Source organism: Anabrus simplex, chromosome 5 (assembly GCF_040414725.1).
Source record: "Anabrus simplex isolate iqAnaSimp1 chromosome 5, ASM4041472v1, whole genome shotgun sequence".
NCBI lineage: Eukaryota > Metazoa > Arthropoda > Insecta > Orthoptera > Tettigoniidae > Anabrus > Anabrus simplex.
In genome coordinates, this window is record NC_090269.1 from 260,539,483 (window position 1) to 260,566,172 (window position 26,690).

Below are 26,690 nucleotides of genomic sequence, written 5' to 3' on the forward strand. Positions count from 1 at the left end.
ACCAAGCTGAATTCCCATAACATTTCTGCCAAATGTGCACATAACCACAAAAACACATACAAAATAGAAGACTTGGAAAGGCGGGAAGAGAGAAATTATGTCTGTGGAAAGAAGAAAATGTTGGCGAGCAAAAAAACGTTCTGCCAGAATGGATCGCGGAGAAGCAATAAACGTGAGGGCGAATGCTGTTGCCGGAAGCGTTTGTACCCACTGGTTAGTCTATAAGGCAGCAATACTTCATTTTCTTGGAAGATGCTGACGTATTACGGATAGCACCATCACAACCCGAATATTTAATAACTGACCTATAACTACTGACCATACGGAGTACTTGGTATCCAGCATCATGTAGAAATTTCGAAAAACTCTCAGAATTGTATAATCTTTACCAGTTTCCTTTAACCTTATTTACACAGTCCTGCCTATTTACATTCTTTGTCCTGAGCCCCCAAAAAGAATAAAACGATATTCAAGTATACAAATTTCTAAAATATGGGAGTACAAAATATATATCACACATCTACTCACCTTCCCTTCGCGTTTTTGCTGAGCAGCCCTTGCCTGCAGCTGAAACAAATACAAACAAGAAAACATGAGAGAAGTTGGAAGCAGGGGTAGAAGAGAGACTGCAGGCATGCAACTACATGTCACGTTATAACGACAATGATCACAGAATTAAATGAAATTTCCAGGTTGGTAATTTAACATTGATATTTTTTTATCATCCATATAAAGCACTCTATATATGCATTACATAGGAATGAATTAATGTTTGATATCTACATTTCTGACATCTTTGGAAAGTTCGTGTCACTTGAAAGAAGTATTGAACTGTCTCCCATTGCATTAAAACCTTAAAACAGTTTTCACTTTCAACCTGACCTCATTCACTGGCTTTTGGGGTGGGACGAAGGGTTATCTTCCAGCATTGTGAACCGTACGGAATAACACGCACGCTGAGCGAGGTAGCCTAACCTATGGTGATGTAGACAATACAGTTGGCAGCCATGTTTTGAGATCACGCTCAAACAATATGATTCAATATAAATGGCAGCTTGGAATTGGCTGGATCAAGACCAACACAAACAGACTTCACAAACTCAAAATATCTAAACCAACAAACAACTTTCATCTTGCAATATGATGTCACATTATTTCGTATCTTGTGTATTCATAAAATTATGAATGTGTGATATTACACGCTACTAGTCATGCCTCAAAGCTTCCGACTCCTTCACACGACAGATAGGTTAGAAACTCAACCTGCCGCAGCCCGAACAGTGTCACGACGCACTACACGTTTACACAATGCTAGCCAATGTCGGCGCATGTAGTAATTATAATAACTGTACCGGGGGTACACCTTCTCCGGCCAGTTAAACTGCACGCCTTCTACAAGGCCATCTACGCAATCTAACACAAACCGATGCAAGATACGTGAGTTTTTAACCGTTAGATGTCTCTATAATAGGTTTAACTGCACCCCCTAGCGGGTCAAACTCTAATTTATTAACAAATGTGTATTTTCACAGTTGGCAAAACTTAGTTTAAGATTGTTTTGTTCATGTAGGGCCTACCAAAGTTGTCAACACTTCTGAAATCAGTGATGCGTTCTGCCATATCTTGAGGTGTATCGTACTCTTACTTAATTTCAGTGTAGAGCATTAAAATTAAGCAATCATTTAACCCATTAAGGACCAAGCACTGAAAAAACAGTTTTTTGGAATATTATTGTATATTTCTTTTGAAATCAGATCAGAAAGGCCAGAAGATGTCGGAACAAAAAAGTATTTACAAATAGTTTAGGTTCAGCATAATGTTGCGTTTATGCAACTTTAGGCCCAGTAGGCATCTTCATTTAGCGAAGGTTGTTGGAAACGGTTTGAATGAAGACGAATATTGCATTTTTGACAATTGTAAATTGTTGTGCTCTTGCACAGTCGGCATCATCTTCTAGCTTTGTTTTCCTCTTGGATTATGAAATGACCTATTTGATCACAACGCACTTCCTTAGGTAAAGCTGCCTTCAACGGTCATCCATAATTAGAATTGTCCCTCCCTTCTATGCCAGTTTCTTTATTGCCTTCCCTGTCACCACCAAATACATCACCATCTTTAGTGTCATTGCCTTCAGATTTCATCAGGGCCAGAACTATATATGACCTAAATTGCAGCAGAGATATTTTTTCATCGTTTATTAGTGAGTTGGTCGTGAGAGAGGTTCAGCAACTAACCTTGGTATCAGCCTCCTGGGAATTTACGATGACGCTGTCAACCAAATAAATAAACAGAGGCCATCAACACTTTTTACCCCTAACTCGAATCCTGTAATAGGCAATGCCATTGTTGTGCATATGATTGTATATCCGATTCTCCTCAACCAAATAAATAAACAGAGGCCATCAACACTTTTTACCCCTAACTCGAATCCTGTAATAGGCAATGCCATTGTTGTGCATATGATTTATATCCGATTCTCCTCAAATGTTGAAGTTGCTCCAGTATGAAGCAGGACGGTGCAAAGATTTTGACGCAATCAGTAACAACGCTATAGTAGCTGCTGTCATCATTTGCAGAACTTGTGAATTGAAGTACAGTGAAAATACTTCGTAATATTGATTTTTATTTCTTAAATTTTAGCCTATTCTTCTGATGTTGGTGAAGTGCAGACAGGAGCTACTTTTCTCCAGTTTGGAACCTGGTCCTTCTTCCTTTCTGCTTGCTTTTTAGGTTTCCTTACAGCTAACCATCCAGGTTCATACTCCAGTTCTTGTTCAGTACTTACATGTATTTCGAAGGTACCAGCCACATCACATACTTGTTCCTCTTCCACAAGACAAAGTCTTCTTCATCCGTTACTTTATCGACATCCGGTGAAATATAGACAGCATCAATGTTATCTGCATTCACTGAGTCACCATCTTCTTCTACTTCTAAGATAGCTACGAGTTCCACCACAGTTAGCGTTTTCTGGTTGATGTGACATGTCAGAAAACAATGAAATCCTAATATAAATACGAAAGATGTTATACATTGTACCGGGCGGTACACCTCCACTCCGCTAATTTAAAATGTGCGCCTGTTGAAACTCCTCTGTTGGAGGAAGTCTGAACTTTATCTACGCTACTAATTCTCTACTTTCTCTGAAGATGTCACCACATGGAAAACTTTGAGTTTTTGAACTGTGTCATTTTTGATGTGTTTTTGTTTCGCTTGAAGTAAGAAGTGTGAACTTTCTCTTCTAGAGGACACTACTGAAGATCACCAATAGTGCAACCTAGTGCGGAGTCAAAGAACTATTTTGTTGGAGAAGTTTTTATTTCAAATGTTTGTTCTTTGCTAAATTTATTTCTGTTATTGTTTAAGTTGTCTGTATACCCCTCTTTTTCCCCTTGTTTTAGATTTATCCAATCCCGAATTTCTTTGAGTTATTTCCGACCAATCCGATGTATCTTCCCCCAACTTGGATATGTTTCTGTACCCTAGCCAATAAAGAATTTGCGGGAGGGTGTTTTCATTCCCCTAACGCCTCGAACCTTCTGCGAGAGGATATACACTGCTGATTTTTGGGTCTCTGGGCCACTTCTGTTCCATCTTTCAGTGTGTAAAGTACATAGCAGGGGGCGGGAAGCGCCTCCTTCTCCAGCTGTTCAACACCAGGTAATGGCCTCTTAATAACTTCTTTTCTTGCTAGGTTGGCAGTTTAACTCTCGGAGCGGGTTCGAAGCGTTTCCACCATGTAACCTTTTCCTAAAATGTAACCTATCTTTTCATCTATTCTCTTTTAAGCTGCATATTGGGATAGAGAGTGCTAACCCTCTCGAGCTCCCACTCACATTGTTTTGAGGTGAACTTATTTTCTCAACCTATTCTTCGTTAATGTAAAACCAATTGCTCTTTTCTAAAGTCACCTCTGTAGTATGGGATTAGCCCTTGCATTAGTGGCCTAGAGCCAGATTAGGTTTTAAAAACAAGTGTATTAGGAGTGCAAGATCGCCTCCTCTCAAATTGTTTTTTTAGAGGTCATGTAATTGCCCCTTTTCATTTAATAGACCTCAGTAGGTTGGGTATTTTACCCCTGTGTCTATGTCCAGTGAGGACAACTTGAAGGTGGAGTTTGGTGTGGCCTGGGAGAGGCTTAAATTTGAGAGCGAGTGGCTCTTTTGAAAACTGAGTGTTGTATGCCTCGAGGAGGCTTTTCAGTGTAATTTGGAGCAAGGGCTCCTAGGCATGAATGGGGTTTTCTGCCCCTCTGTTGAAACTTGTGTTTGGGGTAAAACTGAGCTGATTGCCCAAGCAGTGTAAAGTCAGGGCTCGAAGCCCAAATCCTGTAAATATTGTAACTCCCCTTTTGATTTGCTACTTTGTACCTGCCATGCTTGTTATTTCTTTGTTTTTGAAAAGAAAATATAACCTTGTTAAATTTTACATTAACTTTGATTCCGTAGTTTGAGACCCGTTCACGCCCGCACCTTCTTTCACCTCTACCTACCACTAAAACTATGTAACATACATAATTCCGCAAACAAAAGAATCCTATTTATAAAACAATTAATTTTTTAAAACAGTTTAGCATGCAGTACCTTTCTTGCGATATCATTTCTTTATCAGCACACAATTACAGTCTCTTGCTTCCTCACGGCATTACAAACGCACACTTCAACAATGAAGGAAGGAACAGAGTTGCAAGTGCAGTCAAGTGAGCAGCCTATGAATCAGGAATACATCCCTGTTAATCCCCGAAGTTGCGTAAACGCAACATTATTATAAAGTTCAAAAAGAGGCTTCACGTGATAGATTCATTGTGTGAAAAAGACTCATTTTCTTACAAGTATGTCTATAAAATTTGAATATTTAAAAATAGACAAAATATCTATACTATTTCTGAAAACAGAATTCAGAACTCAACCTGGTTACGTGTTGTGATTTTTTCCAATATTAAAAAATTCAGGAAGAAATGCCATTACATGTACTTAGCGTAGACAACTGCATCAATATTTCTAGAACGTTCCTTCAATATATCGATGCTTAAAATTAAAATTCACTGCAACCTTAATTCGGGACAAAGATAAAAATAAAATATTGCGTTAACGCAACGTTGAGCCTTAATCGACCTCGTTATTTATTATTTATTACAACTCTTTCATTCCTGATTTTCTTTTCGAAACAGCAATTGACAAGTATTACTAATCGACTCCAACATCTCCAATGTCGACGAGAGCACTCGCAAGTGCACACAGCTAGAAAAGACTCCGTACTGAACATGATTGATCGCATTTTGTAGCAAACGTTTCTGTTTTCTTATTCAAACAGCGTCACCTAACTTAACCGTACTACATGTACAATGAAAACATATCTCAAGCGCCAGTAGAGAAATGAGTAGCTTTCTTGCAAACTCCCAATAAGTCATTTATAATGACTGTTTTTGTACTGAAATGTTTTGATCGCATGAGATACCCCTACTGAACAACATGCAAAACTCATTTAAGTCTAGTTATATAATAAGATTTGAGATATTCCATTTTTTCCAAAGAAGGTAAATATGAACCTGGAGTTACCCTCTACTTTAAAAGTGGGGAAAATGTATTGTATGTGGAAAACTGACTCCGGACTACAGTGTTCACCCATGAAATATAATCGTATATTCATGAGCAAGTTTAACCACTTGATTGTACTTTGGCGGATCTCTCCGTCCGCGCGTAGTGTTTATTTCTGGACCCGCTCCAAAATGGTTTCCTTTATGAAAGGATTTGATATTAGCAAGGTAACCTATTAACAGATGGAAGCACTGTCTTATTCCACTCACGCATTCGATAAACATTTCTGTGCAGTTATTCCATCGAAATAACCTGTATCTTAGCAACCTCATAGTTAGTGAAATCATGGCTGCCTCCAAGTTGAGCGACAAAACGATCAATTCCAGCAGAAATCTTGAACAATGCAATCCCTCGTAACGGTACCGTAATCACAAAGCTTACTGAACCGATTGACCCTTGACGCAACAGTCAGTTCAAAACAAGGGTGAATGTGTGTTCGGGAGGGGCAGGATGGGTAGGAGGAAAGGACACTGAACTCGCAGCCGGCCCTTCGAGGGGGGTAAGGAGACTAAACTTTCCCACCTTCAGCTCATTCCAACATAGTCTAGCCTACAGTTGAGAAAACACGAGCTGTGAGGTATAATGCTGTGCTGTATTAGTGAGGTAAAAAATCTGAATTAACCAAAATAAAATTTGAATTACTCATGTTTTTTTAACATTGTTTACATACAAAATGCTAGGGACCAAGTAAAAGTAAAAATTAAAGACAATTTTGAATTATAGAAGTTCCACTGTATTTTCCACAGTAATTCAAATTCAAAATTTGTCTGCAGTTATCTTTCCACACTTTTACTCACTTCGGTGTGTTTACAGTTTGCTCCATAGTTGCCAAGTTCGAGTGAAATTGCAATAGTTTTGTATTCAGCATTTTAAGAAACGCCACAATATCACATAGCAGGCAGTGTGCGAAGTAGCAGGATCCATGAACACTGGCGATACGACAGTTGGAGAAAAAGCGTGTCTCAATCTATTCATAGGCACCTAACAGTATTGTCAATGCCCTTGAAATTGCATTTTTGTTTTAACACTGAGCCCGGACGTTTCAATACGGCGTCCCTACCCTGTGCCGGCGTAATTTAGACTCTCAGAAAAAAAAGGGGAAAAAAATCACAGTTCTGTCAGTTTTCGCATTATAAATTAACAAATTTATATACATATTGTACAAATAGTGATCCCACGAAATCAAATAAAAAATGCTTACCTTCAGCATTGGAAAGAAACTTCGGCTACAAGATTGGTCCATACTGATATCCTTGTTCATTCACTTGAATTTCTAATTCACTAGAAAAGTTTGACAGTTTTTAGTCACTGAATAACAGAATGAAATATTGTTATTCCCAATACTTAGCTTTGGTATGGTAACACTCAAAACATTCTCCTATGCAAAGACCTACGTCACATTTACAACAATATATGGATGTAATTTTCTTCACAGCACGACCGGTGTTATGTTGGGAATTGTAACAAACCTTGCACGTACGCTGGGCGTGTCCTTCCTTCTTCGCACCTACTGCAGGTATTGTGTGGAAAATGATCTCTACCTACTAGCCTTCCCGCAGTTGATGCTGGTGATTCTTCAGCGATTTCGGCCCCAACACTTCTCACCAAATCATCTGCAACATTCACAAATTTTCGAGAGGGGAAGTTTTTGTGAAGAAGCCTTACGGTACAGTATATAGGCATTCACTATGGCAAGATCAAACAGATGGAAGAATAATTTTTTCCAGCACTTGATCGATTTCCTTGTGAATGCATAATATGCCAACAATTGGTCGGACTTATCAACACCAATTTTGAATTTGTTATACTGCTGATGGTTTGGATTTCACGTGGCCCCCTCTTGCTGAGGGTACTTCAATCATATTGTGCAGTGCTCAGACATATACACGTCTCGAACATCGCCACTTTATTGCCAGAAGGTGTTCTTTCTGCAATGACACTTTTTCATCCTTTTTCAGTTTTTTCGCTAACTCTGATTTTGGCATTCCTTTCAGATTTGGCATCACGGTACCAGCTGCTTTAGTATGACAGTCCCACAGATGGTCATAAATGGTGGGGCTTGAAAACCATCTGTCCATATACACTGTGTGCCCTTTATTTTTTACTGGTTTGCACAGTCTGTCAACAACACTGAAGGAAGAATTGTAATCCCACTGTGACAAGGGCCCCAGAATACACTTCCATGTTGCACACGTAACCACTTCTTGCTTCACAGAATTGAAAGATATTGATTCCATACTTCTGTGGCTTTCCTCTCATGAACACACGAAAAAATATACGTCCCCGAAATGGACATAATATATTGCTTTCTTCAATTGACAATGATTGATCAGGAGAGTAACAATTCTGAAAACTTGTTTTCAGGCAGTCTTAGTACTAGTCGGATTTTGAACAGAGGATCATAGCCTGGATGGCCCCTTTGTTTTTGCTTATCACTGTCGTTCAGACGCAACATTGCCAGAATAGCGAGAAATTGGTCTCTCGACATTCCAATGGACTTTACGTAGTCAGTTTTTAGAATTGGTGTTGTGCACCAGTAGTCCCAGAGAAAAGGTTTACGAATCAAACATGTGAATCACTACTGCAAAAAATAACTAGTTCATTCAGAGTCGCTGGTTTCCACTACGCATGCACTGATTTAGGTTTCAAAGGGCCTTCTTGCTTCTTTAGATGTATTTGCTGTAGGGCATGTTATTTTCACTCTGATAACATTCAGTACATTACTGTCAAAAAATAAACCAAAGAAATCTAGAGGTGAAGATTCTGCAGAAATACCAAGGTTATTTGCATTCAGTCCTGGTGCGCCAGAAAAAAAAAAAAGGGCCACTTCACAGGAGTAATATCTTGTTTCCGTTGTGTTCCCGTGCTTCTCACCTCCCTTCGTCTTTTTGTGACTGGTTCTTCTGGTGATGAATCTGATGATTCGGCATCCTGAGGGACTTGTATATTTCGTTTTCTTCTTCATGATCACTTTCATACAGATCAGAATCTGAATCGTTCACAAGTTCCGTAATAATCTGTTCACTTATCCGTGGGCTGTATGCAAGCGTAGGATTTCCTTTACTTGTACAAGGTCCAGGATCCATTTCAATAATTATACAGTATAAATCGACTACTTTAGAGATGATTGCAGACTGTTGCCTCACTACACTTTCATTCTAAATCTGTGAAGTCATAATATATCATTAGAACACACGCACTTAAATTTGAACTTACCTAACCAGAGCACGCAAGGAGTACGTATGTCAGCAAGTACGTAAGATCTAACCGAGCGGACGTGGCTACCAAACATCGTCCCTAAGTTGCACCACCAATCACTATCGATCGACAACACCGCCTAACGATAGAAAAGGAAATCGACAACACGTCAAAGCAAACACTAATTCGATAACACGAATAGCTTTCGAGTGGCTGAATTTCAAAGGTCGTGGTAGTAGCATTACTAACAGCGGCACTCAAGTGCATGCCGCGTAGTAGTAATATTACTACCTGCGGGCGCATAGTGTTCATGCTGAGCCCAAACGGAGTTATGGTTTTAAAGGAGAGAAATGGCAGGCCTCAAAATTGTTCTAACGTACAGTACTGTGTTGCAATGCAGACGGAAGACTTCCTCCCCTTGTCATAGGGAAGTTCAATAAGCTACAATGTTTTAAGGGCGTCTGGCACATTCCGTGCAAGTACAAGGCATCTAAATATGCAAACAGTACAGTAATCCAAGAAATAAACCATTTGCACATTAGAGCCAGCATAGATTTCTCTTTGTCTTTTTTATCATGTATTTGTTCTTTCGTTATGTGAGGTTATGTTTGCCAGCGAGTTACCCCAGTGCATTATATGAATACCTACCTTGTTGAATAAATTTTGGAAATAGATTTTTCCATGGCATTTAAAGGTTCAAACTGTGAGCCAAGGCTAATATTTTTCTGTAGGACAGATTTTATTCAAGCATTTAAAAGTAAGTATTCTCACTTAATATGTTCAGTTTCCTGGTTTTCCTGCAGAAATGTCTTGACGAGGTTTTAATGTATCAGACAACTCTACAAAGTAATGGTGAGGAGAGGAAACTGCACTGGTGCATGGGAAACCCCCAAAAGCATATCTGTCAGCTGCACCAGCTGGTGACTTGTGGAACCAACAGCCATTGCATTTCCTATGAAAGATCATGTCTGAAGCAGCAATACTGCAGAAAGTTCAGCCAGAAGCCTACCAGAACACTTCTGGAAACTGGAAACTGAACAAATTTTTGTGAGTATCTCAGCAGATTTCCCAAACAATGCTGAGGTAATAACTAGACGATTAACATTAACTAGGCTTTTAACATAAATCGAAGGAACACCTTTCTCAAATTGCGAACCCATACTTGACATTATCCTTGATTAACCACAGAACGTTTACAGAAAAGACAAATGGAATGTTTGATAACACATTTACTAGATATTGTATTGTCCATCAAAACATTTGGGGAAATGCCACATAACAGGAAGAAAGAGAAACAAGCTTTCGGCAACTGAAATTCCTACAATCTGTTGTGCTGGAATGTTGAACGATGGCAAAAAGCAGGTTTCCAAAAATGTACTCATATTCATAAGAAAGGGTGAATGCTGTATGTGGCTAAAGGCAATTAGGGAAATAGTGCCCCATCTATGCTTCAAATCCCAGCACTACAAGTGATTGTAGTTTAAACACAAGCATGAAGCATTTGCTGGTAGCTTGAACAATGCTGGTAGCAGTTCATGGTGAGAGAACATTTCTGCTACTACTGCATGGCATTTGTATAATCATAACCTTATATAAGGGAGTGGGCCAAGGTGGGATAAGCAAATTCATAATCAACACTTAAAATAATACTCACTTTCATCTTCAGAAGGGTCACATAATTATTGTAATGTGTCAAAGTGCGACAATGAGTTTGAGAATCCTCTTCATTGACAAAAAATCTACGGCATGCACGGCATGTAAATCCACTGATATTCTTCACAAGGTTTGAGGCTGAAAAACAAATATAAATCCTACATAAAATCTATTAAAAGGACAAGTTTAAAAACAAGAAATACATTAGAAAGTCAAATATTCAAAATATTAAGCCATTTTGCTTCATATTGCTTAAATACAAACAAGAAACATGGGGTTGCTAATAGCAACCAAACCTAGAACTCTTGGCATGCTAATTACTACTGACAACAAACAGTACATATATTTCATATAGCATCTTTAGAAATCTTACTCAATTCAAAAAATTAAATTCCAAACTCTAGAATATTTTATACTTGCCTCTTAAAACATAATTACAATCTTTCCACCTAACATACACACCAGCTGTGTCATCTCACCCAACCCACTCAATTTAAGTATCTTGATGATCTCAATTTTTAGAATAACTACGAAACATATCTGGCGAGTCAGTAAAACAATTTGTTACTACTGGCTGTGAAGTGAACTTGCCCTCCACGTTACCAGAACTTCCCATCCATTGTTTGTGGTCACTGTCCTGTGATCCTTTAGCCTGTGAGGTAGTACTGGAAGCAACAGCTTTGAATCTTATTATTTTTGTTGTTTCATTGATTTGTTACGCACACTCATTCATTAGTTATTAGCTTCTATAATTCTATTATTTGTTACTTTGTACATTTGCATATTTTGTTGCTTTTCCTCATTGTGTGTAACACAATTACTTCTCACAGGAGACCAAGAATTCACTCATCAAGGGAGAGAGTTTCTCTGGCCACTGTGTATAGAATTCAGTACGCATCTGCTATTTTCTACCAGAAAGAAAAACCTAGAAGAGCTACTGCCATTAAGATTAATTCCTATCAAGCAGATGAAATAGGGTGACATTTATGAACATTTCAAAAACTCATTACTGTCTTTAATAGTGACTTCAGAGCAGTAAATCACCTGAAGGCAAAGTCCTGCACAATATTGGTTTTGAATACCATAATATCAGCAGCAGGAAAGTGTTGCTAGAGAGAGGAGATATTGTCTTTGTGCTACTTTATCAAGGGAGATGAAACGAAAACATCTGCCATAGGAGATGTGGTTGGATGAAACCTGGGTAATTTTCTCTGATGTGCCTTGAAACTGATAGACCGATGATACTCCAAGACACGATGAGAGTAACTACTGGCAAACGTGGCTAGCACTGCCCATCTACACACATAAAACAAGAGTGTTGTCTGTACACTGCTCAGAATGGAAAAAGAATGGGGTTTCTGTATTAGACGTGTCCACAGTAAGAAGGAAATGCACTTTTTAATTTTCTATAATTTCTGCCAGTATGTGCATCACGAGAAAACGACTGAAGAGAATTTAATGAAAATCGGTATTTAAAGTCAGGGAATAAGTCACCAGCCTAAGCCATAAATAATTTTATTCACACTGGGTGAAATGGAATTTTGGGGAAGACCTAAAATTTAATTCTGAAATATCTGTGCCATTAGTGGTCCTATCGATAAACACTATATAACCAAAGTTATGTAGGGTCTAGTACCGTATTTACGCGAATAATCCCCGCATAATTTTTTTTAAATTCGAGGCACGAAACTGGGGTGCGGGTTTTATTTGCGTCAAGGTTGCCATCACGTTCCCGGCTCACCTAGTTTTCGATGCGGAGTGTACAGTTCTGCTTTGTACAACCACAGATGGAAGAAAACTGTCCCTATACGTCATATTTAAACAGAAAACAATCCAGACTTTTAATTCTAAAATGACTTTACATTTTTTTTAAATATTATCGTATTTTACAGAGTAATTTAAATTCAAAATTTCTCCACGTCACGATAGAACGAGTCTTCCGGAACTTGCAGGGGTAGCTTTCCGCACTTTCACTCACTTCAGTGTGTTTCACAGTTGAAAATAGAGTGAAATAGTAATTTTTTTGTATTCAGCATTTTAAGGAGAGCCACAATATCACGTAGCAGGCAGTACACGGAAAAGCAAAATCCACAAAAACTGGTGAGGGTTGGCATTTCTGAATTACAAGATGGCTGTTAATTCGAAATCACATAATTGGAAGTCCGATTTCTGTATTACGAAGACTTTGAATTAACAAGGTTTTACTGTATCGCAAAACTAACATCAGATTTTGCCAGTGTGTCTATTTCAAGTGTTTACATTGCACGAAAAGAATTATCCACCATAGGTTGTGTTACTGTCCAGTAAAAAGAGACCACGTGTGAGAAGTGTTTTAGGCCCGTATTCACCAACGTCGGTAACTTTTGCCGTTATCTTAGATTTTCAAAACTCGGATATGTCATTATTTCGGATAACGCTCACTTCCGTATTCACCACAGAATTAATTATCTCGGTTTACCAAAACTAAGTTTTAGTTTCAATCTCAGTTTGAACCGCATTTTTTCATACTGACGTACATAAACAAATGACTAGGTGATGCCGCCACTATCGAATTGTAAACACGTTTTTGTTTCCATTCGGGGTTTGCAAATCGTTTATCAATTGCATAATCTTGATCATATTACTCACCGCTGTGATTTTATCTGTCAATTAGATATCCCAGCTGCTTACGGGCGTTAGACGTGGAGTGTGACGAACTTGTAATTTAGGAGAGGATTCTAGTGATGCAAGAGACTATGAATCTTCCCATCTACAGGGAATTGAGCCTATTGCAAGTTCAGATTAATGAAATACCTGTCACGTAAGTAGACCTACTTGCTCATTTTCATGGAAATGAAATGGCGTATGGCTTTTAGTGCCAGGAATGTCCGAGGACATGTTCGGCTCGCCAGATGCAGGTCTTTTGATTTGACACCTGTAGGTGACCTGCGCGTCTTGATGAGGATGAAATGATGATGAAGAAGACACATACACCCAGCCCCCGTGCCAGCGAAATTAACCAATTAAGGTTAAAATTCCTGACCCTGCCGGGAATCGAACCTGGGACCCCTGTGACCAAAGGCCAGCACGCTAACCATGTAGCCGGACATTTTCATGGAAAGTATATTTCATAGCAGTGATATTTGCGAAAAGACCACGTGGACCTCGGGGAGTGATACAAAATATTTGTTTATGCCTTAGTTACTCTTCCGATGAAAGGAATTGGAGTTCACTTCATTTTTTTCTAAACGAGCCTTTCTAAAATGAGGGTGCGGGCATTATTCGACGGCGGGGATTATTCGGGTAAATACGGTATTAAATTTCCGATCGTTTACAGCTTATACATTTTTACCATACCAGCTTTGATAACTGAGATATTTATGAATTTGAATTTTTGTTGCTAAGTACATAACAACGCCGAGCCAGGAGAATATGGGTTAACAGAATTGAATGAAAATCGGTATGTAAAGTCAGGGAATAAGAAACTACTGTCTACGCTATAAATAATTTTTATTCACCCTGGGTGAAATTGTACTTTAGGGGAAAGTGCTTAAAATGTAATTTTTAATGAACTATGTTGTTGGTCCTATCGAAAAATACTACATAAGAAAAGTTATAGAAAATACAAATTCTTCTTTAGTTTTACCATAGAGACTACGATAAGACTGGTGGTGATGGTGACCATCAACCATAGAGGCAAATATAACATATATAACATTAATAAGAAAAAATGGAAAGTGTCTGACACTTAGAAGAAAGAATGTATCGTCCTGGGAAAGACAAAGGCCACAAAAATGAAGGACTTCCTAGGCCCCTGCGGACAAGTAGCACCGCACAGTTGTGAAATGAAAACAAATAAGCTTCATGAAGGGTGGCATGTGGTATTTGCTGCCATCTTGTGGGAAAAACATCCATTAAGACGACAATACATGACGCGGCAAAGTAGCTCGTCATACCCAGGAGATATTTGCGTAAAAGACGAGTATGTATATATTCGTCATGCCCATTACCCTGCAACATTCAGCATACGAATATATATGTCATGCCTAGTTAAGAGGTTAATTAAAACTATTTTAAATAGTTCTGTAATAGATTCAGACAAGCCAATACGGATCAAATCACCACATTAACCTATCATGGTCAAGTTTAGCAACACTCCTACTGAAGTCATTGTAATGACATGACTTCAGTTGGGAAAACCCCAAGGACAGTCTGCCTGAGAATTCCGTGGTGAAGCATCGGTACATCAATTAGTGGACTTATGAATGGCACGCCTCCCGTAAGTCCAACCCCTCGTCCACGTAGTGCGGGGAGGGCAACGACATGAAGTAGGGGATTGCCTATCTTTAGGAACCCTGAAAAGTGACGGCTAACGGGGCTCTGGTGAAGTCCTCAATGGCAGATGCGGTGGAGAAGGAGACCTTTGAAATGGCAAATCTGGCAGACGAGGCAACCCTTTTCCCCTTTTCCCTTGGGATTGAAGAAATGGGGGAAATCACTGCCTTGTGGTGAAGAGGGATCTTCAAAGGCTAAGGGAGACAACCCCTACAGAAAACGGCAGGCTTGTAGGCTCAGGTGGCAGCCCCACCACCAAGCTCGGGTGCTGTGGGCTAATAACTCACATCTTAAAACCACTTATTATGTGTGTCATGAAAACATATTTGAAACGCATGTAGAGAAATGAGTTATCCTCACTAAAAATTTACATATGAATAGCCTTTCCGAAATTAAACTAGACACGAGAAAATATGAACTATCTTTTGAAATCAGTGATGTAGGCCTACTCTGCCATATCTTGAGGTGTATCAATTCTTAATTTCAGGGTATAACATTAAAATTAAGATAGTTTACTTCAGCCATTATTTTTAATGAGTTAACTGCTGTTGGGCACCTGAATTACGCATTTATTACAAAAACTTGTTAGCTTCTTCCATTTCAAATTTTCTTTACAGAACAGCAGTCGTTGGGCATTATTCACTGACTCCAACATCGCCTTTGAATGTCGACAAGAGAGCTCGCAAATGCACATAACGACAAAACTATACCGTACCAAAGATGATCCAAGACCAACTACAATATCTCAGACCTTAACCGACCTATCGAAACTGTCCATAATGGCGGCAGCTGGAGTGCTAGCAAGCGTTTGTTTTGATTTTTGTAAGTCGTGTTATTACCAAATATTTATGAAAATCGAATATTATTAATTGTACATTATATTTATTTATAGTTTTAAGAAGGTTATAGATCTTCTTTCAGTGCCCTAAGAAGCTATTTGTTCTCAAAGAGCTTATTTATTCCAACAATATCGGTGGTGATTAGGTTGATGTTGAATCTCGTGTTCTTCTCGGAAAGTATTTTTTAATTTAGTTACCTATGCAATATGTTTATAGTTTAATGTGCTGTGTGCCTGGATGTAAGTAAGAGTTTCAGTGTTCCCATTCCCAAAAGACATAGTATTTAGGCAAAATTGGGTTGAGAACATTCGTAAGGAAAACTTCGAACCATATCACAGGCCCCAATAATGCTGCGTGCATTAATCATTTTATCATTTTTGAAATCAAATGTATCGTTAGAGAAGACATTATATACCCATAGAAGGTGGTGATATATTTCGAGTGCTGGGCAAACTTCCGAAGTTAAAACATGATGCCTATCCTAGCATTTGCCCTATCAGCCAACATTCCTTACAACAAAGAAAATTAAATCAGTCCCAGAAAGATCCGGAAAATCATGACCATGATTTATGATTTAGAGACTACATCAATCTTGAACGGTGGTGCAAGAATGATGTAATTAATTTTCAACGTTTTACAACGAACATGCATAAACTAAACCTAACTCCATTTCCCGTGAGTACTAAGAGGATTATATTCTTTTTTATATAAAATACAAATATGCCATCAATTCTGGTGAGTTTTAAGGTGATGAGTGCTTTCGACGGTGAAGTGTATCATACAAATATCGCTTGTACCTACTCCAGCAATACAGGTGGATTTTGGAGGGTTTAAATTGTGCTGGAGAAATTTGTTTCCATGTTTTACATAATGGGCTGAGGTTATTGATGGTGTTACATAGTATTTCATGTAAGGTTAAGAATGTTCTTTGTTGACATCTATACATCGTGTTTGCTGAGATTCACATGTGAAATATTTTTATACTCTGCGTCTGTTTCAACTTGACATTGATACTAATTCTACCTTCGTTATTTTCCCCTCTGAAATTACATCTCAGACTTACAATACGTGATAACGCTACTTTTGGTGTTTAATTATTCATACTTTGAGTTAGTGAATTGCATTTCATGATGTTTGACTTGTGATCTTTTCTTTAGGTGATTCGGAATGAATACGCATAACCTTCCCCTCAACCTCATATCGCCCACTGATGTCCGCCATGTTTTTTCTGGGAGTACAGTCTGATGTAATTGTAGTTGGCCTTGGATGATCGATCACATTTTGTGGCAAATGTTTCAGTTTCTTTATTCCGCACTATACATATGATGAGTCAATATTATAAGCACCAGTAGAGAAATGATAACCTTCTCGCTATAAATTTACATGATAATAACCCTTCCGTAATTTAACCAGGCGCGAGAAAATATAAACTAACCTCTGAAATCAATTATCCACTGCCATATCTCGAGGTGTATCCCATTTTTATTCAATTGCATTATTCATCACTAAAATTAAGGGATCATTTAGTCCAGCCTTTATTTTTAACAAGATAAGAACTGTTATCGGAAAAATTCATGTATTTATTACGAAAATAGGTTCTCTTTGAATTCAAATTCTCTTTACAGAACGAACAGCAGTCGACGGGCATTACTAATCGACACCGCTAGGCAGGCAATAATTCCATTGTGGAGATTTATCTCCCATATGCAGTTATCAGACTGTGCCTCTTATAAGGGCTTCTGATAAGTTCACCTGCATACACCCCAGCGTCAGTGGGAGGGTCTGACACATCCCATTCTGGTGAGTCGTAGTGTCAGACCTAAGACGAAACGCTGGTTAATAGAGCAAACGCCTGAAAAGCCTCACATCTGACCGCCTTCAAATGTCGACGAGAGAACTCGCTAGTGGACACAGCGAGGAAACTATACCGAAAATTATCTATCGCATGCATCATAACCAATGGGGTGCATAAATATCGGTAAAGGAAAAAATCGCACGTGCTCACTCGTAATAATAGATGTGTCAGTGATAGGACTCTCGCTGCAACCGAAGGATAATACACAGTTTAATATAGGAATTTCGAAGGGACAGCAAAATGTATCGGTATAATGGGGTTCGCGTTATGCACCGCACTACCTATAGCGGACTTCTACTATATATTGAAATGCGAATTCAAACTTTCTGATCATTACATGAAGTTTACATAGTGATCTTTTATATTTCGGGCATGCTGATTTCAAAACTGAAGTCAGTTTTTGTGTAAATTCAACATGAAAATTTGATAAATATGCAGCACGGGCACATGCAAGATTACTATTATCACATGTAAAGAACGCTTCTAATTATTTTCACCCATCTGAACACGGGTATACTTATGTACATAGTATACAGATATATGTAGAAAAATAAAGCCAAATGGACCAAAATTTACCGCGCATTAAGCCTCAAAACGTACTGAGAATGGTAAGACCATGGATTCAACTTTATAATGTCCTACCTAAGTATAAGAGACGTCTTCGCCTTGCTTTTTGTGTGAGGAGTAGTTGGACCTTCACTCTTTAGTAACCAGCAGTAAGCTGCCAGCATGTTTTTGTTCCATTTCCCTCGATATCTGCATTCCATTCCCTGTAGATCCTAATGGAATCTTTCTTGCTCTTCGCTCAGCATTCCTAGGTTCTCAGGGAAATAGTCCAGATGTGAATGTAACATGTGCACTTTCAAGATCATTTTACAGCATAAATCTTGAAAAGAAACAAGCAACCTATCTACCATTTGTTTGTAGTCTGAATCCTTCGTGTTTCCAAGAAGTTTTTGACCACATTCTGGGATGCTGTCCTTGCCGATCACTCTGCGGTGCACATAACTTCTTCAGAATTAGCATCAGAAAAACGTTTTTTGATATATGGACCTGTGAAAATACCCTCGCTTGATTTTGGAATTACTGATGCCTGGGAATCGATGACACAGGCACTGAAAGTATTCACCTTCATCGTTTAGGGTCTTAACCAATTGCTTCATAAGCCCTAGTTTGATATGAAGCGGAGCTAACAGTATTATGCTCTTGTGAACAACAGTTTCTAGTTTTATGTTTTCCGACCCTACAATCCATTGTCTACGTGGCCATTCTTTTTGAATCCAGTAATGTAACCTTTGTCGACTGTCTCACTCCCACAGAAACCAGGGGTGCTTCGTGTAACCTCCTTGTAAACCTAACTAAATACTTATCACTTTGAAATCATCACACACTTGCCACTTGTGTTCCTGGTTTACACAACAGCATTGAGATTTCCATATGTTTCTCACATAACTGAATGAGCAACGGGATTGGATGCAAGTTTGTTTTCATTGTGAAGGAGGACACACTTCAAACTACGCTTGGAGGTGTCGAAAAGTCAATAGGGCCATACTGTGGTGGTCCTAGTTTTAGGATAACCTCCGGAATGTTGTTGCAGTAAATCAAGGTTCCCTCTTCAGAAAAGAAGGGTGTAAATTCTTTTTGTCTGTACCAATAGTGCGTCGTTCCTGGTGGCAACATGTTCCTTTCACAAAGTCTAGACCCGAGTAACTCTGCAGATTCCTTTGTAAAGCCAAGATCTCAAAAGGAGTCATTTTTTGCACTTTGCTCTAACAGTGTGTATTCTTTTTCAACACATTCAGGAGAGAAATCACAGTCTGAGTTAATGCCCACTATTTCTGCCCCAGATTCAGAAGAGGGAAAATCCTGTACATGTTCTGGAGCTGTGGTACTGGTGTATCAGGACCATGAGGAACGGGTATAATTGCAGATCGAATATTGCTTGGATACACAATGTTACCTTTGTTGCTGCTGTTAAATCCCTCCACATTCACAGAACAGAAGTAGCAGTGAGTACTGTGGTCTGGGGGTTCTCACCACACCATTGGAATACCAAATAGGAATGCAGTTTGCTTGCTGTTCACTCATTGCCGAAACTGCTCTATACAGGTTCCACAAGCCTTATGTGGTGCCCACGGCTTGTCTTGGTCTCCAAGTTTCAAACCGAAGTAGGCATAGTAGGCCTATCTCACGATGTGCTGCTGTCCCACTGGCACGAAACTTCCACATACATAGCAGAATGTACCTGGATTGTTGATAGATGTAAGTTGAATAAAAGTATTAACACAGTACGTCACTCACATACAGAACGCTTATGAAGACAAAAATCTCTTCACTAGCAAGCAAAACACAACTCAGGCTGTAGCAGACGAAGCACGAGAGAATGACACCACTCAACCAAAAGCATGTGTTGCCGGCTATGATGTACATCGTTGCCAACTCTACACTCCGAGCGCGATAGTACAGGACTACGAGATGGCTGGAGGACACTGAATTAATAAAATAATAAAATAAATTAATAAAAGAATATGGAAATCTAAATTAAAGCAACACACTTCCTAACAACGTAAAGAAGTGCACTAGTGCATGTGATGAAATAAATGTAATATACTATATTTGAGAAAATGTTATGTGATAGGGGAAAATTAACATCGGATCCTGATTCAAGATGCAGAGTCATCCTAAAAAGCAATACAGGATGACTGCAATGAAAGCATCGCAGAACAGTGTTATCTTTTTAAAATATAAGCGATACTGTCAGCGCTTTCACAAACAATGTTGCTCTCTTACTAGACCAGTAAAAAGTGCAGCAGTGGCCCTAATCACCCAGCACGGTTGCTAAATCCCTAACTATATTGCCTTCCTATTTCCATCTAGTACTGCAGTGTACTATCAAATAACAATTAAATTCAAACAAAAAGATTTGTATTTTTGACAAGGCAACTACATTGATAAATAGTCAAGAGTACAAAATTCTTATCCTGATCTAGAGAAAATGAGGGTTAAATCCATTTGGAGCTAGGAAGTGGAATTTTCGAGTGTGCAGGGATCAGGGAGAGAGTGAAGGAGTACCTTTTCAGCTCAGCGGCTTGGATGCTGGCATCCCACCTGAAGGCTGAGGTTCAAAAACCCAGTCGATCCTAGGTTTCTCATTTCAAAAATCATGTGGCTTCAGAAAGAGCATCTAGCCTTAAAAACACTACCGAAAATAAAATGAACCTGGCTGTCTCCAGTGCAACTCCAGAAATGCCAGAAGCAAGCATATTTCAAAACAAAATACAGTATGGATTAATCACTAGCTGTTTAAAGGAAATGCACTAGAAAACTGTAACGCAACGTACTATTATATTTCCGTCTTATTCAAATTGTTGCAACTCACCAATAGCAACGTCTGGATTGTACTTGGGAATACGGACTCGCTCATTGCCCTTGGCTCCAGCAGTGGCATCTTCAGCAACACCCTCAGGCTTCGCTTCACCTTTATCGTTCTCTTCCTTTCCTTCTTCCTCCTTTGCATCTTCATCCTTTTCTCCTTCTTTCTCAGACTTTTCCATTTCAAGAATATCTTTTTCTTCATCTTCCTTACTTCTAACTTTCATGTCTTTCTTTGAGTATCTGTCTCCTGTAAAAGATAATTCACATTAGCTCAGATCAAGAGAAGTACGCTAAAAAGTAAGAAGATAAAGTAACTCCTAGAATGCATTACAGCCTTCAGTTCCTACATGGAATAACAATGCTTATACAAAGGAGTTCAATGTGGAAAACAATGCCTGTCATTTTTTTTAAGCTCTGAAAGTTCAATGAATCACAAAAAACAAAACAAAAATTATGACATCTGAATTACAATTTTAAACACAGATAAGACAGTCATCAGTGTTCATGCTGGAAGAAGTCTTTCAAAACATTTGCAATTTACTTTTGTGCCAGCAGATCAAGAGCACATAACATCACTTTTACTAATAGTTTATCCTGTAATATACAACTATAATCCCAAAAACTATCATATCCAGCATTCTAGAATATTAAAGCACAAATTAAAATGCAAGTTAATGGTATATACTAATGACTGGGACTGTGAGGGTCTGCTGAATTGGGTAATTTTTACATTGATAATGAATAGGCCAATCCTAACATGGATGGGAAACATGCAGAACATGGATTAGCATTTCACGACAGCTGATGAAACTGATGAATTATGTGGCGGGGAATTGTAATTATGCAAACTACAGTCAAATGACTTAGATGAATTCCAGACGTTAATTGCTCAAAGAAATGGAAAGATTTCAGGCTTCTTAAAGAACAAATACATATCGTATTTACGTGCATAATTCTTGCCATCATATAATTCACACATCCGGTTCTTAATAGTTCAATTTTTTGTGTGCATTTTTAACATTTTTCTTGAGCATTTACTGTTATGTTCCGTGATTCTTGCAAAATGTAGGGGGCAAGTAGCATTTCCAAATTGCATCACTCGTCCAGTTTAGTGTGCAAGCGAGAACTTTACTGAAGCAGTGATTTGATATATATTTGTGGATTATTAAACGAAAAGGAGGAATAAGTTTCATTTTCTCCTTTTTCTCTAGTTAAGGTCAAAAGGTGGCGTCTTTCCATTATACTGATTATTTTATTGACGAATTGTGGATTGTACCTATCAGACTTTGCAATTTAATGTATGATGTACAATTCGTCACAAAGGTCTTTAGATACGGGAATGGTAAGAGCTCTATTAACCAAGAAGAACTCTATGCCTCCCTATTTCCACGAAATATTAATTTCCAACAAACCCAATATAAGCCATAATAGTTCCCTTTATTAGACTGTAAAATGAACGGAAATTTCATTTTATAGGTACTGTATTTTCTCACGTAATTAACGCATTTATTTGACAAAAAATACAGGCGAAAGCTTTGGATGTGTAAATTATTCAAGGAATTCAGATAGGTATTTAAAAATGATTTAAATTTCATTTACATTTAAAAGAAACAGCAAATATAATATAAACGCAATTGGTTCAACTCATTTGCGGTTACTGTCGTTTGGCGTAAAATTCCGACGTTTGATTTTTTTCTGAAAGGTCAAATAAGGTACCGTACATCACTTAAGTTTAGGGTGACCAGATGTCCTGCTTTTCGCAGGATACTCCTTTTTTTAACACCCTATCCTGCGGTCCGCGAAGAGGCTCGAAAATTGTATAAATATCCTGCTTTTTATAAAATATCCTGCGAAAATACTGCGAAATATTTTTGCATTATAAATGCTTTCATTTCTTTTGCAGAATATGGTATATGTAATTATTAATGATTTAAACAAATGAAAGGGAACAAAAAATAACTAATATTTAATATAAGATGGCTACAGCTTCAAATATAAACACTCCTGTTTCCGGTTGTCGTTGCGGTCGTTACTTTCACGATGGGAAGAGCAGTTCGGAGCAGTGTAGTTGTGTACTGAGGAGCTGCTGGCTAGTACTGGCGTTGTGACAACAGCTCTTTCACGGCTTTGAGTATAACGTAGGCAACGGTACTGGTGATTATCCAGATGATCAGGTAGTGTGGTTTAAGCTAGCCGTGGTAATCATGCCGAAAGTTAAAGGTAAATGTGTACTAAATGCCGAATTGCAGTTTCTCTACCCGTTTATAGTACCAGATAAATCGAAAAGCGACGTTCGCTGCACCAGGTGTTCAGCTTTGTTTTCAATAGCAAACAGCGGGAAAAGCGAGTTTGTACGTTTGGATACTAAGAAGCACGAACTCGCTGACAATGCTGCTGCAGCCAGCTCATTTCTCACTAATTTCTTTCGAGGAGCTGAACTGGGGTCAGCTGAACAGAAATTGGCAGCTTCTGAAGGCAGTTTTGGATTCCATACTGTTAAACATAACCAAACTTTTTGCTCGGCAGACTGCACGTCAAAACTGCTTCAGAAGTGTTTTGAACCAAAATACTTGTGTGCTAAGACAAAGTGTGAAGCTATTGTCACTAATGTGATTAGTCCATTTGCGATATCCGAAGTGAAAAAGGACTTGGAATATATGAACTATGTCTCGGTCTACAGACTCTTCAAATCATAAATCCACCAAACTTTTTCCCATTCTTGTTCACTATTTTATTTACAACAAGGGGGTACAGGTAAAATTGTTAGATTTTGAACAACAGGTAGGGGAAACTGCTGAGATTATTTCGTCATTCGTCCTGAAAACGCTAAATGATTTTCATCTTGAAAGGAAAGTGGTTGGACTTTGTGCAGACAACACTAATACTAACTTCGGTGGCTCATCTCGGAAAGGTTCTAAAAATGTTTATTCCATCGTGCAGAAGTCTCTTGAGAAATCGATTGTTGGTGTTGGTTGCAGTGCTCACATAGTCAACAACGCAATGCAAACATCTGTGGACTGTCTTCCAGTTTGTGTTCAAAGTGTAGTGCAAAAAATCTACTCATATTTTCACATTTACACTGTACGTGAGGCCTCCTTGATTGAGTTTTGTGATTTTGTCGAAATTGAGTATTCCAAAGTTCTTGGTTTCAGTAGAACAAGGTGGCTTTCCTTGTTACCTTCCATTGAACGAGTACTGAAGTTGTATCCGGCCCTGAAATCATATTTTGAATCACAAAGCACGTGTCCAGCTGTAATCAAACAGTTCTTTGATGATTCCTTGTCTGAGGTGTGGTTGAATTTTGTGCATACTCAAGCAGCAATTTTTCACAGTGTTATTCAGTTATTAGAGGGACAACATGTTATGTTGGATGCTTGTAAAGTACTTGAGGCTCAAATAGGCTAGACTGTGTTTGTACCCTCAGTTGTTCAATCTAAACTAAAGAACCTTGAAAATGATGGCTTAGTTAATGTTTCACATTTCAAGAAAAAAGCTGAAATATTTTACTCCACTTGCTTGGAATACTTAGACCAGTGGACTTTTCATTTTTCTGAACTCATGTGTTAATCTTAATTCTGTGTTCAAATGGAGAGAGGTACATAGGTCATTAGATTTTATACTTAAGTACACTGGGAAAGACATATGTGATACAATGCTTTTTGATGAGATTGTTAATGTCAGGGAATATGTCACAGTTACTAAGGTAAAGGAATGGAATTCGTCTCGTACACCAACTCATGAGGTGGGTGGAAATATTCACTAATTTTGAAGATAGGAATATTGGCTTCTGGAATATAGGTGATATTGTAGAATTTGTGTTATGCTTGCCTGCAACAAATGCTCCTACAGAACGGGTATTTTCATTAATGAACAATCTTTGGACAGATGAAAAATCCAGGCTAAAGCCTGAAAATTTAAAACACATGGTAATCACTAGGTGCAACTTGGATTATAACTGCGTAGAGTTTTACGACATACTGCGTGGAAACTTAAAGTTGTTGAAGACAATTCATTCAAGTGAAAAGTACGAGAGCCTGTCACAGTGACTTCACACTTCGTGTTAATGTAACACTGAACACTGTGTGTTGTAATGTGAACAAATGTAATAGCATAATAGGTTAGTAGGTTAATAAAATTTGGTAATTTTTGTTATTGGAACATATTACTTCCTTTTTATAGCATCTAAAAATCACGTTTAAAAAAATGTTTTATCATGCTGTAGTGAGTAGTAATGTATGATTCGTTCTATGCTTTTTACGCTTGGTATTGTTTAACAGGAACGAGAAAAATTGGGGATCAAGTTCGCTGCTAGATCATATTTACAATCAGGTCCTGCTTTTTGTCTCTGGATATCTGGTCACCCTACTTAAGTTGGACACGGGGTTTTGAAGTACCGACTCTGGAAAATATTCTTCCCGTTACAAGCTGACAATACGGCCTTAAGTGAAATAAACTTCAAGTAATAAAAGTACAATTCATGCAAGTACATGGCATACCGGCAAAAAAACGAGTCCAACACAAGAAGGGCCGGACATCGAAGGAGGGACCCCAAACCGTTTGTAACGAATCTTGTACGCGTGACGTGTCGATCCACCCTTTTTCTTGGATACGAACATGGAGCCCTCACGGAAATTTTACTTCAGGCATTTTTTTTTTTAGAACAACGTAAGGTGGAAGCTTCCTGCCATCATCTGTTACAACAAGCATTGCAGTGCATCGTTTCTCGCTTCCGTTAGTGTGTATAATAACACACTATGTCCCTTTCTTATCAACTGTTCGACTTTGGCATATGGAAACTGACTGGCATCTGATGTGCGGTTCCTATTTGGGAGTTCAAATATTCCTTTACTCTCCTCATCACAAAGCAATAAAATCATTCGGCATATTTTGGCATAATATTGTTTTTCGTCGAAGAGAAAGAAAGTCCTCTTTTTTTCATAAAATTATACATGCAGCTGTGGCTAACCTTCAATGCTGAAACACAGATTCCATGTGCAGTAGCTATTTCTCGTCCTTTGAAATACTGCATTTCGTGGGAAACAGCACATCCAACGTTAAGCAACGAAATCATATTTAGGCAGATCCCCTTCTTGTGGAAACTTGCCACTTTTTGGACCGTGAAATGCTTTGCAAGACTTGTTGGTTGCTTGAAGTGCACTTCTCTGTTACCACAGTAACGCACGTTACATTCAGACACAATACTTGCGGTCTGCTGCCCTATTGCCGTATGTTTCGGCGTAACTGATCACTGCGAGTTTATAATACGACGTATTATTGTAATACTTGGTTGCTGTGACTAAAAACAATTGAGATCACGCATGTTCCGTACCCGGAACACTTGTAAAATATGTTTGTATTAGACTGGAATAGTGTCACTAGTCACTTCTGCGCTGATTCTCTCGAATTAGTGCAGTGATATTTCTTATCGACTGATAACAGCACGCTGCCCAGTAATTGGAATGCCCCGATCTTGCAATAAGAAGGCTGCTACCTGAGTAGTTGACATCTTTATTTCGAAAATCAAACGGAGCGGCGTGATGAATGTTCGAAGAAGTCTGTGCGTCAAATACGTGAATATTTCCTTCTCTCCACTTTCGACCCAAAAATATTGGGAAGCTATTTTTAAGGACACTTTTACTCAAAGCATTGACACTTTGTAAAAATATGAATTTTTCATCTAAACAGTGTTATGTGGCTGAAGGTGTTAATAATATACGAAACATGTACCATTCTTTAACCAGTAAGTTTGTCGAGTCGCTGACACGGCGCCACCCGCAACTGGTACACGGTGAGCAAACGTTCCGATCTAAAATCGAACCACGACCTCACAATACAGGGAGTGAGGTAGAAATAAGAATT

General features: G+C 38.5%; 1 protein-coding gene across 2 annotated transcripts in view; it reads right to left on the reverse strand.

The window, feature by feature from the left end:
• Positions 1 to 26,690, reverse strand: part of LOC136873966 (zinc finger protein on ecdysone puffs) — a 185,821-nt gene that overhangs the window by 31,564 nt on the left and 127,567 nt on the right. For both annotated transcript variants that reach the window (XM_067147366.2, XM_067147367.2), the window contains exons 11-13: positions 20,836 to 21,078; positions 10,450 to 10,586; positions 529 to 567 (exon numbers count right to left, since the gene is read on the reverse strand). In XM_067147366.2, the coding sequence (XP_067003467.1) occupies positions 529 to 567; positions 10,450 to 10,586; positions 20,836 to 21,078 (419 nt within the window). The remainder of the gene's footprint in view (positions 1 to 528; positions 568 to 10,449; positions 10,587 to 20,835; positions 21,079 to 26,690) is intronic.